Genomic DNA, 18,996 nt, shown 5'->3' on the forward strand with positions numbered 1-18,996 from the left:
TCATTATGATGATTAGCTCTAATCGCGAGTAAGTTTAACGGGCTGTGGCTCACCACCAGGCCCCCTGCTTGAGGAGTGAGAGTGAGCACTCCCACAGCAATCCAACACACATTTAGGAAGTGCTTATGGTGTACCCGGAGCAGGGCGACGTCCAGTCTTGGCTTCCAAATCCATTGTCGCTCGCGCCGCCTCCTGCGGTCCTCCCTGGTCTCTACTCGATGCGGTCCACTTTTTGAGCCCTTGATCAGGTCTACGGACCCTCCCCAGGGCTTTGTCAGTCGTCTCCCGGCCTCTTCTCCCTCCCATTCATGCCTCCCCCCCCTTCATGGCTGGCCTTCTCAAGTCTAGTTTCCCCGATCTGCTTGGGAGATCTGAACTTTCCCGGGGCCACTTGAGCATGTTCGGCTTTTATCCGTCCGCCGTTATCACGTTAGTGGGTCCCTCACCTCGGCGGTCCTACAGAAATGGTTCTATCGCGGACTTCGTTCCCACTGTGGAATGGTCGTTTCAGAACTGATCCAAAAGCGGCAGCTTCTTCTCCTTTGAAAGATTCATCCAAATTTTTCTTCATTCACAACAGACTGAACTTATCATTCTTTTCACGACTTTCCATTCATTTCCTTTAGACAACGGACTTTTTATTTTTATTTATTTATTTTTTAAATAAACCATCAGCACGCTAAACCTCATTCCTGCTTTCTGGATGATGCTAGTTTGTTTCTCTTCTTAACCCCAGAAACCCCATACTTCCCTCTTCTTTCTATGACTAAATATGAACTCATCCAACAAACCCTTCCTCCCCTTCTAGAGTCAAGCCACAGGGAAAAGATTACCTACGAAACCGAGCTTGTTTAATAACGGTTCTTGCCCGTTGCCTTCATTTAAAAATAATACTTGGTTGTATAAGACTAATGACAGGTTCTGCTTCCTACCTCATGGGCAAGAGGTGATGGACTATAGATGAAGAACGAGAGACATTTTTCAGATCCAGCAAATGTGTGAATTTTGTCTTATGTGACTTATTATTTGGTATAAGGGAGGGCTTGTCAGGGTAGGGAGTTGGGAGTTGTGGCCATGGTGTTAGAAAAAAAAAAGTTACATTGATGAACGTTTTAAAAATATGAAGAAGAAAGCAAAATGGGGCACAGAGACCAAAGAGGTAATTTTGTTACCATTATGTTTCATTTAATGCACTAATAAAATGCTTTTTACCAGAAGTTCAGTTTCATAAGCAGGCCTCTTTTTTGTATATTGAAATGATCATGTGGTTTAATGTGTTTAATGTTGTTAAATGTGTTTAAATATATACTATAAAGCAAAATTTAAAAAGAGATTACTTTCTGGCCAATAAAACTATAAATCCACATAAATTCACAATCACTGGTTAGTTACCTGCTAAATTTTCCTGTTCCATCTCATCATCCATCTTTAGAAAATGACATCATTATCTCCCCTTCAATGTAATCCAAATTGAATCCCACTCTTAATCACTACCACCCTAGACCTATTCATTGGTAACCTACCCTATCTTCCTCTTTTATCAGTGCCATCCCACTCACTGATTTATTTCATGAATTCCATCCCACTGTATTAAATTGGCCCTTCCATCATGTAAGTATATATAAATACTTATTTATATATACATATATATAATCTCATCTTGAAGCAAGCTCCCTAATCTGCAGACAGATGACTCTGGATAAAGAGTCAGACCTGGAGATAGGAAGTCCTGGGTTCAAATCAAGCCTTGGACACATCCTAGGGCTGGGTGATCATGAGCAGGTCACTTAACCCTCACTGCCTAGCCCTGGCCCTGATTCTGCCTCCAATACACATTACTGATTCTAAGACAGAAGGTAAGGGTTTAAAGCAATAATCTTCAGACAAAAAACAAACAAACCAACCTAGAACATAGTCACTTTCTCTAAAGTAAATTTAAAAATTTCATGGTGAAATTTGGATTTTGGTTGCCATAATCCGCGTTTAATCAATGTTCCATCTCTTTGATGACACTCAGCCTTATCTGGATTCTGGGACACAGTCTGACTCTGCCTAAATGAATGTTTCTAGTCTCTTGACCCTTAAGGAAGAGGGAACAAATCACTCTGGAACTCCAGTGGATAATGTTGCCCTCTGGTGGCCTCAATGGTTCCAATCAGGCTTCTAGTCTGGTGAAAAATAAATAGGTTAATTTATATCACAGATATCGCCAATAATTAAACATTCTGTTTGAAAATTTCTTTAATTTCTTTGGATTATAATTTAAAGGAAGTTGGAAAATAATTGGGCCTTTACTCATAAATGATGTTTTTAAATGACTTTAGGTAGCAATTCTTATAAGGTACAGTTGTAATTTTCATGATATTTCATAGAATCATAAAAAACTTTTTAAAAATCATAAAATCATAGCTGTAAGAAGCCTGAGAGTCCAACACTCTAATTTTAGAAATGAGGAAACTGAGGGCCAGATAGTTTACTTGGCTTTCTTGAAACTTTTTCCTATGTTCAATAGTCTTAAAAAGAAAAAAAAACTATAATCAATATAGTCAATTAGAGAAAAATAAATCTCTTATTAGTAAGTAGGCACATGTGTAAAATTTTCCTTTTTATGCTTCATTCTTAATCATTACATCATACAGGATTTGAATGCATGCCAATTAGAGGAACAGTGTTAATTAAAGATGATTTCACAACTGAACATTTCTCCTCTCCTACAACTTCCTCATTTTAATTTGACAGTTGGGTTTTAATTAATTTTGGTGAAATTTTCTGAGAATGAACAATAGAATATTATAATCTAATCAAGAAACAGAGTCATATCAGGCATCACAGAAAGTCTCTTAAAAATGGTATGTCCTTAAATATAAAAATGTCACTTAAAAACGCTTAATGTTTTACAATCCAAGCTTTAGTAAGCAGTCTTTAAGCAGATCTGCATATATATGTATATTTCTATATACATATATAATGTTATAAGGTTTAAATTGAAATTATAACTTAGAAATCTGGGGCACTTATCTATTTGTTACCCTACTATGCCCCCTTGTGACTGGTATTATAGTCTTTATTTTTCTTGATAATTCTTTTGGTTACTGCAAACCTACAATGGGGGATTTTGTGTCTAGATATATGCTTTGCTAGATATATAAGTAGAACTAATTGCAATGACATAAATTTGTAAAATGAATTAATTTACAATGTATTTATACATAGTCGAGTTAAAGAATTCCATAAATACAAGTGCAAAATGTTATTGACATAAACTGGTATAACTTTATCAAGACAGAACTAATACTTGTTATCACATTTTTTTGACCTAAATAGTGAGTATAATGGGGCTGGGTGCCTCGTCAACATCCTTCCTCTTGTGCTACCTGAGACTTTCTTATATTATATCCTAAAATAACATAATGGAAAATAAAGAATCTGAGTTTAAATCCTATTTCTACCTCTGATTGGTTTTATGAGCTTAAGCACCTCTCTGGAACTCTTTTCTCATCTGTAAAACAACATGGTTAGACAAAATGATCTCTAAAGTCCCTTCTAGCTCAACTGTCTTGGGATTTGTATGTCTCAGTTCAGAAAAGCACTAGGTCTGATGTTTGTTATGCAAGCATAAAAGAACTACGTAGTAAAAATGTCAGCTCTTGTATAAATGAGGCAGACAGCTTCCTCCTGGAAGGTCCAGGGGTGTTCCTAACCTTCTCCTACTCTCAGAGATGGTATTGAATGTATATTTTATTCATGGTGAAAGTTATGACAATGCTGCTGCGGCTGCTGAGCACAATCTATCAATTAATCCAAAGACATGTCTTAGCTATTAATATTCTCTGTATGGATGTAACAGACTGATGGACTTGGAGAATGAACTTTCTTCACTTCCATTTTGCCAGATGATAGTCACATGATAGAACTTTTGGTGACTTAATAGACCATGAGAAGTTAGAAGCTCTGAATATGAGAAATGTCATGTTTATTATTTACATTAAATACATTGATATCCCAAAATGTTATTGACAAACATTTTAAATGTGTAAAACAATGGATAACATTCCAATTACCCCAAGATGACCCTAATAGTCTAGTTTACATATATTAGAAAATTAATACTTTGCTGTATCTTTGAATCTGAGGTGATAATAAATCTACTAATTATATAAAACGCAAGAAATGAGATACCATGTTAAAAAGTCAAAAGAAAATAAAATGTTTTTTGGGGTTACTTCAACTCACTGGCCATTTTGTGATTCTAAGTTTCTTCTTATCCGTAGAATTAAGTGTAGTATGCCTTTTTTTTTTATACTAACAAAGTTAATAAAAGGCTAAAAATATCAACCTCTGTATCCTCTTATACACATTTTGACCATGAACTTACATGGCAAATGCGAACAGCAAACAAATTGTTATTCACCTTTTAAGTGAAGTTAATTGGAAAAGTCTCCTTAAAACTAATCATAAAGAAAAAAATTACAGGTATGTTCCTTCCACATCATGGTGGTTAGGGGCATAGCCTGCGATTTGGAAAATCTGTATAAAATGTTTTGGCCCTCCCTTAGTACCAGAGAAGAAGTCATTTTTTTTTCCTTTTCTTTCATGGGGTGTTTATACCTTAAATGTATTTATGAGTTACTAATCTTTTTAAGCGATCCCTACATCCCTACTTTGTGTGTTGTCTGCTGGCTTTTGTGTGTTTTATTTTTGCAAGTTTTAACTTTTACTTATTTTAACTTAAAAAAAGATTTTGTGTATGTTTATGGTATTGAAAGCTAAAATATGTTGGTATTATATAATATTCTCTTTATATAATTTTATGCAGCATTTCTGAGTTTCTAAACTTTTTCTTTGTCATCTGCTGGCCTTCTTGCATCATCTGTGGCTTCCACAACCCCCTCCCCAATTCCCATTCAATTTCATATGCTGACCCCCAATATATCGAAATCACAATGGGGAAAGTTGCAAAGTGGAAGGGAATCCTGTATATGTGTATACATACACATATCATATAGGAGGAACCTGCTCTCTCCACCAGTGACATCTGTAAACGATCTGAGAACATTCAACAAATCCTCTAAAGTGATAAGAAGTGATCAGAGCAGGAAGGCTGGCAACGAACAGTGGTCAGGTCAAGCAAGTCGGACAGAAGCAACGGAGCATTTGGATGCTTTCCAAGCTCTACAAAACCACGTGCTAAAGCTTGGAGGCAATCTATTATACTCATACCACAGGTGTCAAAGTCATGAAATCTCTGAAACTACCATCGGGGAAACTTAGAAATTTATATAAATAGCTTATAAATCAAGCAAGAGTCTAAAAAGCATAATGACTGCACACATGCCATCGAGTCTCTTTAAGGAAGGAATTAACAAAGTCAAAAGAAATAAAACTGAAAACTGCTTGGAATCAAATTAGTGCTTATACAATCAGTTCAAAATTTCAGAAATCAACAAATACGATACGCTAAAATCAAAGAGGTAAAAACAAAAATAACACACAAATGCTCATCTTTGCACAAGTTGGAATATTCCTATCTAAGACAGTATAGAACTTAAACCATAACCCAACCATTTCAAAATAACATTTACTATTATTATATTGTGTCTCCTTTAGAGTCATTAACTTGTGCCTAATCATTTCTGACATCTCATTTCTATTAGGGGGTTTGTTTTATGGAACACATTTATAGATAATCCTTAAAGAGCTTATTATCATTAATGCTAAATAAAGACAGATATTTGAATTGTTCACCCACCTAGTTTATGCTTTGCTTTCTTAGATTTCATTTTCTGGGCTCTCTTTAGCATCAACTGAGCAGTAGAAATATCTTTAAAGCCCCTAAAAAGGTAATATTAAAACAGCTAAAAACAACCATTCAATAGACATTAGTTATATAACTCATGTACATATATGTTTGTATATTACATATTTAACAGAGTTATCATATCCCATTTAAAATTTTCAATTAAAAGATTTGAAATTAATGGAAAAACTCAATCAAAATATTTGTGGAACTTTGGTTTAATTAGTCTAACCTGTCAAATAAATTCAGCAAAATCAATATTGAAATAAAAAATATCTTCTTTCAAAAATATCTTGGTCTTATAATTTATAACAATGCAGACAGAGAGAATATATAGAAAACATACCATTCTTCTGAAATTTTTTCTTCTTTTTTAGATCTTAGGGACATTTTCAAATAACTCTTGAAATCGGATGGAGTGGACAAATTTTGGCTTTCTGATCTGGCAAGAGAAGAGAACTAGTAACAACTGAGTTAAAGTAAGATTGCATTTCATTCTTTTTTAAACTACAAACTGTTTATCCTCTTTAAAACTCGGAAATAAAATCTATTTTAAATAACAGAAGAAGCCTTTATCTTAGAAAGTAATAAAAGCCTGCCATCAATTTAAAATGTTTACATTTCAATTACTTGAAGCATATTTCAATCCCTTTCTGCAGAGGAATGCAGTACGGCACAAAATTCTCCTTTAATCCTTATCTATACCTAGGGAACTATATTTAAGTGTTTCCCAGCTGAAAATAATTTCATCAGAACGCTAGCTGTAGAACTTAACTCATTAAAAAAAATCTAATTAAACTTTTATAATTTGCTTTTAAAACCCTACAAAATTATCCTTTTTTAAAAAAATTAAACTTCAATCAATTATTTAATCTTCTTTTAAATACATATATAATAGAAAAAAAGAACTCTATTCTCACTCTTTGCCAGATTATACCTAGTGCTTCAAGAATGTTGTTTATTCATTTATTTAGGTGATGAGCCATTTCCCCAGACATATGCAAATATATTAATTTAACTTACCTGCCACTAAACTGAAAGTCTTCAGGAGAGAATGGATTTCCTCTCTCATTACATTGCCAAGCTTGATCTGGATGACATGGTAAATTAAGTGAAGTGTCATCAGAAGACAAATATCCTGAATGCTTAGAAAGGAAAATGTAAATGCATTATTTTACTGTCATTTGAATTTTTAGAATTTTCATCAATTTCTATTAATTGTCTGCCTTAAAGCCACAGAAAATACAACTAAACATTTGTAATTTATACTTCATTATAAAGACAAAAATGTTTTAGAAATGAAAATTTATGAAATGTACTCATAAATGTCTTTTGTTGTTATGGGGAGGAGTATATCTTTTGGAATAGTTTGCATATAGTAAGATGAATAATTACAAAGAAGCAAAAAAAAAACCCCAAGAAAGCTAAAACTTCAAAGTTTATCAAATAAATAATAGATATTACAGTTCAATGACCTCTTATTGAAAAGCTTCAGCTGTTGCCATCTTACCACAGCCATTCGGTATTTTTAATGTGCTGTATCAACTAGTGATTCTTAGCCCATTGCCAAGCATGCAGCTGAAGCCCATCATTTTTTTTTTTTGCTACTGTGAAGTAAAGTGTTGAAAGAAGTCCAAAATAAAGAAAAAATGGAACATATGAAAGAAAAAGCATCTTGAAAAATTACATCTGGGGATGAGGAGGAAGTCAGAGGCTTCTAAAAGTAATTGTGTTTTTCAAGTCAATAAAGTGCAATATTAATCACCCAAGTGTAGCATAACTTTAAGGAATGAACAAAGATCTAGGACTAAGAAATTTCCATGACATGTTACCTTTGGCTGTTGCAGCTCGATTTTGGAAGGGAAGTCAGTGGAATCCAAAGAGAGCCATTCTTTCTCTAAGGCAGTCTGTGTGAATAAGAAATGTCCCAAAGTATACTGATAAAATCAGTTTCATTTAGATAACTTTTACAAATTTTCTTTTAAACTGTCTTTTATGCTGTAAATGTTGTAGAAGTTTTCACCTAATACATCAGAGTTTTTCCTTGCAGGAAACTTTTGTCCTGCACAATTTCGAGATGTTATGATATAATGAATGTAACTGTTTTAAAAAATCGTGATGTGACTTTTGACCCCCTATTCAGTGTTTTCATCTGTTTGACAGCTATAATTCCAAAAAGGACTAGAAATAACATATAATCATTATGCACAAATTGATACATAGAACAAATATATCCAAACGAGTATACATTCTCTCTTAAGTTTATGTAATTGGTCTATTTTAGCTAACATTTTTTTTCCTCTCAGTCCTAACTGAAAGAAAAAAAAAATCCATTCTCTTAGTTAGGTTTGTGAGAAAATGTCCTCTTATCCATTTTTCATTTTTTCACCCTAGTGTCTCAGAAAACATGAAAGAATGTATTATGTGGTGATGAGTAAGATCCCACTAGTAACATGATTCCTAATATCCAGGCCTCTGCTTTGTCCTTTGTGTTAATCTTAATCCTTTGCCCTTCTTCCAAAGTCCCTTCCTCCTAAAGAACATCTTTCTCTCATTTATGAACTATTTCTAGGCTATATTCTGTCTCAAGCAGAACCTGAGATAGATGGTTATCCTATCATTGGATAATTTAGTATAGAATTACTGGGACTATTTATTGCTTGGATTGTCTAAGATAACAGTATATACGTTAACTGATATATAATAGGGGGTACATAATTCTCGAAGAAAGGTTGATGATAGAATCACATTTCATTTATAAGAAGTTACTCCCAATATTGATCTAGTGCTCTTTTAATTCTAAAATCAGTTTGCTTATTTAACAGTGTAAACAAACTTTTAACAATTCTCATTCATTTTTTTCCATTCACCTTTCTAATATTTTTTGTGATCATATGAAATTCAAGGAAATACATTTTCTAATACTGGCATATGGAGAGAGGATTAACCCCCGGGGAAAAAAATAACTTTCACCTGTGTGCCTGTTAGATATTTAACAATAGGCACAATACACTTGACTCCTTAATGATGACATTTTAGATGAAATTCAACGCTTTACAGAATCACATTGTTTTATATCTTAAAGTAATATTTCATAATAATAATACAACATACAATCAAGTTTAAACAAAGCATCTTTGTGTTCAAAAGCCATTGGAATGAATATGATACATATTCATTAATACATTTCAAAATGTTTCTTTAGAATATTTATGCTTATATTTCATACATTGGGAATTCGACACCAACTATATGGGATAAATTATTCTTTTATCATGGTTGCAATAAAAGAAATATAGTCATTATTTTTGAAATACTCTGCTTTAATAACAATAAATGGAGGTCTAAAATTAATATAATTCAATATTTAAAGTTTACATTATTTTCATAAGTGTAGATGCTACCTCTACCAATTTAAAATATAATTTTTCATGCTTTAGCCTTCATGTTTTGCCAGAAAAATTATTAGCTGATGGCCAATCATCTCCACCATCTATTAGAATGGTCCTCAAACAATAATCATAAGTATATTTACTGGGACATACTAATAAAGATTTTGAGATTGGTAGGATTTTCCAGACCTCAAGCCCAGGTGTCATAGAATTTGAGAATTGATGACTTTTTGTAGTCTACTGGGAAGTATCGTCATAAGCTTTTTAATGGAGGGTTACTGAGACAGAAATATGTAAATGTGAAAATGACAGTATTGTAATGAATGGAAAATAGGTTATTTGAAAGCAGTAATTTTTGTTTTTATAATGGTTTCATTTTATCCTGGATACCTGATTCACAAAACATCATCTGGTATGAGATTTTTTTAAATGACTGGGAACTTTCAAATATTTATAATAGAAAAATGAGAACACAGATATTCAATTCCTTCTTATGTCTTTGACAAATAGAGTGAAATCTAAGATCATCCCTAGAGAACATCTAAGTCAAGGGCAAATATTTCATATCATAGAGTCCCTTACCTTCCTCTCTTAACATTTTTATATAGGAAAAACCTAGTTAAATGATTACCAACAACAGCTTTACAGGAGGAAAGGAGGTGAGATGCCACAAAGAGGCAACATGTGATTTGAAGTATGTCTCTGGAAGGATAGAAGAAAATATGATAGACATAAAGACCCAAACAAATTCTGTATGTGTATAGGCACATTAGGTTGTTTTTTTTTTTTAAAGCACCAGCTGTCCAAAGCACCTTCGTGACCCCTATCCTATACTGTTTCCTTTGCTGCTTCCCAGGTTCCCAAAGTGCAAACCCAAGGTGATCACCCTCATTTGTTATACCCCAAGAGATGGCTTTGGTAACCTTGTTAGCTTCCCAAATTAGGGTCTATTTCTATGAAATCTTATGTCAAATGAAGACTTCATTCAAATTAGAATTCAAGAAAGTTTTTCTATTTTATTTTCATGTTAGAGCTGTATACTTTAAGAACATGTATTTTATTAGCCTTCTTTTCTGATCAACATGATCATCAAGATGTCTCAGAAGCATAAAGGTAATTTTAATAGCTTATGTAAGGATAAAGAATTATTTAAGGAATAAAATAAGCATAAGTAACAAAAATATTACTAGGACAATTGATTTATTTATAAGGTCAAGCTTGCTAATGTGAAGCTTACATTTGGCACTACCAAGAATGTCTGAAAAAATATCTCTCCCAAAATGTCATTTCTTTTAGCCAAAAGCAATAAACATATCACTGCTTTCTAAAATGTATGTTATTCTATTAGGTTTACCCCTAGATATTTATACAGTTCTCAGTGATTTCTTTAAAAATTTGTTCAGATTTTTCTTTATTGTACAAATTTTTAAAATATTTGAAGGAAAACTTACCAACAATGTATTTTTAGTTATTAGGATCATTATAAAATTTACACAAATTTTATATACATGTATACTTATATATGTGCATGTGTATTGAGAGACCTACAGATAAACAGAGACACAGAGACAAAGAGAGAGACACACACACGAGAGCACTCTATATATTTGCTGTTCAGCTGAATCTACATACTCACTTTTGACCAGAAGAAATTTAATTTGTACCCTGAAACTATAAAAGGCAAATATCAAAGATTATGGAAATTATTTTATGTCCATATTAACAAAACATTTTCTGTTATGTGTGTTTGGATATGTACATATAGTTACGTATACACACATACATAGCTAGATAGATGAGAGAGACAGACAGACACATATTCACATGCCTATTCTTCCAAGACATTTCAATGCTAGTTGAGGTTATTCTGGGAACTACTAACATTGTAAAAGACTGTCCAGAGGAGATAATGAGCTTGGAAAAAAAAACACTATCAGGAAGCCTTCTAAATTTTCAGATATATCCTTTCCAGAATGATATTCTACATGATAATTGATTACAAGCACAGAACAGATACGAACAAATTTTAGGTTTAACTCTAGCAATAATAATCTTTTGTGAGTTACTAATTTGTTCATGCCAACTTGCATGTATAATATTCCACATTCTACTAAATAGAATTGATTTATCCATGACTTCCCCTAATCGTCATAAGGAGGAGACACCATGAAGTAGTTAGTAGAAAGCATTCCTGACCCAGATTTAAGATGCTTAATGTGATTCCCAAATAATGCCCCTTACTGTGTGATCCTGGTCTAATCAGTTAACCTCTCTAAGGCTCCGTTACTACTTCTGTAAAAAAGGAGAGTAATTTCTGTCTCATAAAGTTCAGGTAAAGAAAGTGCTTTCCCTGAACTTTAAGTGTTATGCGTGACCTATTATTATCATGAGTCTAATGCTTCCTATTCCTCCCTCATGGACACTTGGCCTTGATGCCAAATTGGTCCATCATGTTCTCCCCTCATGTCACATTCTGTTGGATTCAGCTCCTTCTCTGATCATCCCAAGGACCCACCGCTATTCTTGCCCCATTCTTATAGGTGTGAAAACAAGTCTAGGCCAACTGTATTTGTACCATAGTGGCATATTATAGCATAGACATGGGTGCATTTCACCGCTAATGAATCTTAGTGGCTATTACAAATGTAATTATGAGCTCCTTTAAGACTTTGGCTATTTTGCTGAGTAAAAGGGGGCAAAGATAAAGGCAAATGTAAAATTTGCATATGAAAAACATTAAGAAATTAGCCTGAAGAGAAAGTGCATTTACCCTGGGCAAAGACTAGGAATCTCATTTCCCTGTTTCTCAGTTGTACACTTGCGTATGACCAAAAGGAAAACTTTAGAATTAAGATCTGGGGAATTGTGAACCCCCAGAATCATCTAGTAACTATCAAACAAATAAATCTTGACTGAATATGACTTTATTTGCAGAGCTATGGATTTAGTAAATATACTGGTTGATCACCATAAGTTTGAGAGAATTCTTTGATTGAAGGGACCCAGCCCTAAACCGTGAATGTTGTCCTAAGAAAAGTCCTCAGATCCTGGTGAAAGAGAAGTCATACCTCTCTGCTCTGCCACTTTTTGCCGAAGAGATGAAAACCTTTTGTAGCCAAGACAATACCTAGGGGTGGCACATACCTGCTGCTTGAGTCTTCATCAGTGCATTTCCCATTGTAGCCAAGACAAGGGAACAAACTGAGACAAATTTCTGAAAATCATGTGCTAAAGATCTCCGTGTGGCAATATCATAAGAGCAAAGAGTCCTGCCTCAGCAGAAGAGCAGGAGAGGAACGATTCATTCAACATAAATCCTACTCCCATCGGTGAACTCTGTGAAAACATTCCTTGAAAAGGATATCTAGGAACTCTTCCCCAAAATGACTAATCTGGAAAAATGTTTTACATGATTGCACATATAGAATCTGTGTCAGACTGATTACCATCTCAGGGAAAGGGGAGAGAGAGAATTTGGAATTCAAAACTTAAAAAATTGATCAAAAATTGTTTTTCATGTAATTGGGGAAATAATAAAATATAATTTTTTAAAAGAAAGGAAAAGGATGGATATCAAGACCCATTGTTTTGGAGTTGTAACTCTGGCTGTGTGTGTTCCCTGATTGTGTGCTTCCATTACAAGGATACTTCACCATGTACTTTACTTATTCTTCCTATGGAAGCTCCGTGCCAGGTTTATTGGCATAATGTTAAATAATGTTATCTTTCTTGTTTTGTATTTTGAGTAAATGCTTTTGTAGGTTCCCTCCCTTCCCCAGTGGGTAGGAGGAGGGAGAGGAAAAAAAATGTTTTCAGTTGAGAAAACATTTATGAACACCCTGTGGCCTTGAGATAAGTTATTGGAGCTAAAGATAACAAAACAGGCCTTGCTCTCAAGAAGCTTACAATTTAACAGGGAGAAATGACAAATACAAAAATAACTATAAAGCAAGGCAGAGTAAGAAAAGGCCACACAAAGTGTCATAGGAAAGTTGAAAGTTCACTTTTAGCACTGTTTGCCTCCAGCCTGCTCACACCTCCATCCTGGTCTCACCTTTGAAACGCAATGTTTCAGCCAAACTGAGGCAGTTGTGTATTGATCCCATCTTGTTCTACCTCGCCTCTGTATACATGAACAAGACCATCCCCCTTCCTAGAATAGACTCCCTTCCACCTCGCATCTCTGTGGGTTGAAACTTCTTTTTCTTCAAGACCCAGCTCAGAAGCAACCTGTTCCATGAAGGACTCCCTAATCCGGCCAGCTAAAAGTGATCCATTTTCTACTCCTTAGAATAGAACATTCTTGCCCATAGAAACCAAATCTAGCCTCTTCAAGTGATACAGATGTGCTTCTGGCTCAGAGACCGGCTGGCTGGTCGCTGTCCTTCATATTCAAAAAAGGAGCAAGACGACGGAGGCAGTTCTAGGGAAACATCGGCCTCTCTCTCTTTTCCAGAGTGGGTGAAGTGGAGACCCGTGGCTGTGGCGTGGGATGCACTGGATGAGCCTGGCTTCTTTGATGCTGCACCAAGCTCTGAGTGCTCCCCAGCGCCCACTTCTGCCACTGTCATGACAGCTGGAACCCTTTGTTCTCCTCTGCCTCTTCTCCAGGGGGCCGTGAAACCCTCCAGCCGGCTTAGCCTAGCTCCCAAGGCAGTTTGCCAGGGTCTGGTCGCTGTCTGTGCGACAGCTTCTTGGAGCCACAGAGAGCCACATACATCCAAGTGACCCTGCAAAGCGCTCAGCAAGTCCTCACACCACGGCACCAGTCTTCCCCGAATGTGAAGTAGTCTAGAATCTCATGTCACCATTTGAAACCCCCGGACCTAGTAACCCCAGATTCAACTCGTGTGGATTCCTCAGAAAAGGTAAAATCTCCCCACATGATTCTTGGTAGTATTAAAAAATCATTTATTAAGTAAGTGCCTGCTTAGTAAACTAAAGCAAATAGAGGTCAAATGACTTGCCCAGAGTCACAAGTTAATAAATGCCTGAGGTTAGATTTGAATCCAGGTCTTCTTGACCCCAGATCCCCCTTTTCTCCCCACTCCCCACTGCACCACCCAAGTTACCTCTAAGACTTAATCACATCATCACACAGCTAGTTAGCACAGGGCTGGGCTGCACTTGGAGTCAGGAAGATTTTTGAATCTTCAGATACTATGTAAATAGGTCAGTTTATAAGCATTTTTTAAGTAATTACTTAATTAGGCACTGCACTAAGCATTGGGTCCTGATCAAGTCATTTAACTCATAGGAAAATGGGGATAGGATAGCACCTCCTTCAGAGGGCTTTTAGGAGGATCAAATGAGATGATTTACACATACATTTCCCAAATCTTAATGGCCTACTATAAATGTTAGCTATTTATATTGGAAAAGCCACTTTCAATCTCAAGACAGTCATTCATATTGCAGAGAAAAGTAGTATGCCACCATCCAGTAATATCCAACAGCTGTGTAATGGCTAAAAAATTATGGTTGGACTAAATATAAGAGAAATGTGGTTGCCAAAATATATATCAAGTCAAAATGACTTTAGAGTAGTTTTATTTACAAAATAGAGGGAAAGGGTAAGGTAGAGAAATGTAGAGAAATGAGAAAGAGGGCAGAGTAAGAAATCTAGCTTAACGAGCTAATATCTGCTCTGGCCCCTGGCTTTGCTCCAGCGGGGTTCCAGAAGCCCAGCCAGAGGGCCCAGAGGTAAATTAGGTATCCCCCACGCGGCCTCCCAGAGGGAGCCCTGCCTGGTGTTAATCTGTCCCAAAGTCAGGAAAAGAAGGTCATCTTTTTCCACTCACCAATCCAAAGTAAAGAGCAATCTCACCGAATGATCCTCCACCAGCCTTCACAACCTCGAAAGAGCTCTAACAACTCACTCACAGGAAGTTGCAACGACTTTAAAGACCCTTCTTTTCATCCCTTCCTGTGCTTCCCCCCACTTTATGGGGACCAATTGTAGTTTTTAAATTTTCTTAGGACCACCCAGGGGGCAGTCAGTCGTTTCTGAGTTGTCACCCCCTTCAGCACATGAGTTGCAGACCTCTCCCCACGTAAGAGTAAAGTGGGGGTATATATGCTTCTGGGGATTAAATCTAAAAGTAGGCAGGGGAAAGTTAATCCTGTCTTCACAGCTGAAACCCCAGACATAGTTCTCTCCTTGGAACCAGAGGTATAAAATAGTCCTGGTATAAGGGGCTTTAGCCTAGTCAAAGCAGAGAAACTGCACACACAAATGGCACCCAATTATCTGACCAATTGTGTAATTCAGGAATCCAAATTCTGGATAGCCACAGCTTGCAATCTACTTGCAAGCTTCCACTCTTCTTGTCTGTAATATTTTGCAGTTGACTCCATGTTCCAAATGGGTGTTATCCTTGTTTTTCATGCTCCTCTTTCCTCCCAGTTTATTGTGTACCGCCAGTATTAGTTGACAAGAGTATAGACAGAAGCCCTTGTGGAAACTCTTAGAGAAGAACGCCATCACCTATAGGTAAGGAGGTCTCATTCAAGCCTCCGCCTGCCTTGCCAAAGTGCTGTAGTCTCGCAGTCTCTCAAAAATTAACATAGAGAATTATAATTCTCTTCCAACGATCAAGCTCTGAATGACATCAGACTCTAAGACCAGCATATTTCCTGGATACTCATTTGATAGGAGAAATAATATCACTTTAAACATGGATGAGTGATAAAAAGAAATAACCAGACAGATAAGGTATATATTTAAGAAAATCAGGATGTGTAATTTGAGTTGAAACTTGGCCAAGTTCTTCACTGATTGTCTGAGAAGCATAGGAGAATGATTAAGAAAATAGAGTTCTTAGAAAAAATAAAAGATATGTGTTATGTGTATATATTCTTATGAGTAAGCCAGGCTTGAGTGCAGCTAGGGCTTTTGTGGCTTTGGGATTTCTCACTGCAATCCACTGATGTCTGGATGCCAGGAGCTATAGTTGTCTCAGGAACTAAGCAATAAGGGTTTTGCTTGGAGCACTGTCCGCCAAAACTCCAATTTCACCTCTTCTCTTGGCTTTGTAGATCTTGTTCTTTTTAGATGCCACACCACACAGGATCCAGGGGAAAACAGGATGCAAGGTGTCCTTTGCTCTGAGGTCTCCCAGGCTGGCAACAGTTTTTGCCTACCACTAATGGACCCCACACACAGAACACAGATAGACTTCCTCCTCCTTCATTCCAACCTGGAATTCCCAGCTCCAGCTCCTTCCTGCTAGGTACTTCCTAATCAATATATAATCAATACCTAATAACTAGCTAATCTAATCTTACTCATAACAATATATATGTATATATATATATATATAATGACTGTGTATTATAACTTTGTTTTTTTAAGCAGAGTCAGAATATGTTAAATATGACAGCACCACCAAAAATGAATTTATGGCCTCTAAAGAGGCAGGAAATAACTAATTTCCAATGTGTAAATCATGCCTAAATTATGTGTGTGATCATATCATTAAGTAGTAATATCCGAGGTCAAAATTAGTACCAAATTATAGGATGGCATAACAAAATGAGGAGACACACTGCATGTGACTCCAATTGTCCTATGAATGCTGAATAAGTGAAAATAATTACAGGAAAATACATGAATTCAGATCATCTTTGTTTCTGATGCAAGTTTAACTAATGTAAAGCAAAAGCCACAGTGATAAAGCTGAAAGAGACCAGAAATCCCCTTCACCTACTAACACTTGAGGTACTTATCTAACTGGGAGGAAAGGGAAGCATGACAAGCAAGGACACTTGTTTAGAATATGGACTCAATTGCAAAATGTTACAGAAGAGGACAGTGGAAAATTACAAGTAGTATCTCTCCTCAAGATAGAGCTAAGCATAGTGGAAGAGAAAATAAGTTTGCAGAAAGTCTTGCAGGAGATTGAGCCAAACCAGATTATCCCCAGATTTACAGATACAACTAGATCAGTGATTCCCAAAGTGGGCACCACTGCCCCCTGGTGGATGCTGCAGCAATCCAGGGAGGCAGTGATGGCCACATGTGCATTTATCTTTCCTATTAATTGCTATTAAAATTTTTAAAAAACTAACTGCCAGGGGGCTAAGTAATATTTTTTTCTGGAAAGGGGGCCGTAGGCCAAAAAAGTTTGGCAATCACTGACCTAGAGGAATAAAAAATGAAATAGATTTGCCTTTTTTTCTACACTGCTCTGTTTTCCTGAGTCATGATAGTTGAACTATCACATTTAGTCTAAGCATCCAATTGTAATTCGAGGAGTGAGAAATGTTCCTCAAAAAGATGAAATCAGGAAAAATACTTGGACTAGGCGAAGTATACTCAGAAGAAATGGTGCTAAATGTGACAAAATCCCCCAAACAATGAAGCATCCCTTTCTCTCAGTCATATAACAAATAACTGGCAAAAAACCACTGATTCCATTATTGATCAATGTGACCAGCAAGAAAGTCGTGACTAGTTACTTGATCCTATTCAGCAGTTAGGATGAAGTGCTATCAGCCCATATTCATCCGCAGGATTCAGACTTCTACCCAGCACCACGGAGTAGTCTGGAGGAACTACCAGGCTCTCTGCCTCCCAGAGAGGCAGCTTGCTCTCTTCTCGGAGCTCTGCACTCTTTGTTGGTGGCATGTGTACTGATAATCTAAGGAAAGTTAGTATATGCAATCCGATGATAGCTGAAACTTCCATCTTCTCTAGGGAAAGTGTCCACATCCACCAAGGTTTTCTCCTGCATTTCATTTGAGGTCAGTTACAAAGACATAAATGTCTACAACAAAAAAGTAGCATTTGGACAGTGCTCATTCTGAGCCAAGCATTGTGCCCCAGAACTTTAATCATGATATCAGAAGGGAATAAAAAATACATAAATTTACCTAGCACAGATATTTCCTCCTAAACTAATTTCTCTTCAGTCTTTCTCCTAGCTATTCTCATGGGGAGCTGGTAATAGTCCACCTGGGAAAAGTCTGTCTCTGTCTTTGTTTCTGCCTCTCTGTCTCTCCTTTCACACCAAACACTATTAAGATAGGTAGTTTCTCCAAAGTATTATTTGTTTTGTTTTGTTTTGTTTTGTTTTAAACCCTTGTACTTCAGTGTATTGCCTCATAGGTGGAAGAGTGGTAAGGGTAGGCAATGGGGGTCAAGTGACCCGCCCAGGGTCACACAGCTGGGAAGTGGCTGAGGCCGGGTTTGAACCTAGGACCTCCTGTCTCTAGGCCTGACTCTCACTCCATTGAGCTACCCAGCTGCCCCCTTCTTTTTTTTTTTTAACAGAAACAAGAGAAGATATGGTTTACTATAGAAAATAGTTTATGAAAGCCTAATAATTCCCTGTAATATTTTTATTAATGATGCTTAATTATATACTTGATTTCATTAACAACTTGATAAATCAGTAGATCATCATTAAAATGATTTTATAAATCAGAAGGTAGGCAATTTTGATCAATTTTGTGATTTCTTATAATTTATATTTTAAACCTAGGCTAATACTATCTAAGGTACCTATATTCAATGATGTTTTGTGCAAACATGCAGCAAATGTAGATCTCCAACAATATGTCTACTCACGGTTCACTAAACAAAGATCTTAACTATTCAGTGCAGCAAGAATCAAATTGAAGTTTGTTGATGGTCTAAAAACTATGATTCACTGACCCTCTGCTACTATCATTGCAGAAACAAGAAAGGACCAAAGACCATTTAAAATATATCTAGATTCCTAGACCTCTCTCTCTCTCTCTCTCTCTCTCTCTCTCTCTCTCTCTCTCTCTCTCTCTCTCTCTCTCTCTCTCTCTCTCTCTCTC

At 36.1% G+C, this 18,996-nt stretch overlaps 1 protein-coding gene across 1 annotated transcript in view; it reads right to left on the reverse strand.

Annotated features, from left to right (window-relative positions):
- The window catches only part of LRRIQ1 (leucine rich repeats and IQ motif containing 1), a 239,679-nt gene that overhangs the window by 107,414 nt on the left and 113,269 nt on the right, over window positions 1-18,996 (reverse strand). Inside the window, exons 20-23 of the mRNA XM_044679173.1 lie at window positions 7,630-7,704; window positions 6,821-6,942; window positions 6,144-6,239; window positions 5,750-5,832 (exon numbers count right to left, since the gene is read on the reverse strand). Of these exons, the coding sequence (XP_044535108.1) occupies window positions 5,750-5,832; window positions 6,144-6,239; window positions 6,821-6,942; window positions 7,630-7,704 (376 nt within the window). The remainder of the gene's footprint in view (window positions 1-5,749; window positions 5,833-6,143; window positions 6,240-6,820; window positions 6,943-7,629; window positions 7,705-18,996) is intronic.

The sequence above is a fragment of the Gracilinanus agilis genome, chromosome 5 (genome assembly GCF_016433145.1).
Source record: "Gracilinanus agilis isolate LMUSP501 chromosome 5, AgileGrace, whole genome shotgun sequence".
In the NCBI taxonomy this organism is placed as follows: domain Eukaryota; kingdom Metazoa; phylum Chordata; class Mammalia; order Didelphimorphia; family Didelphidae; genus Gracilinanus; species Gracilinanus agilis.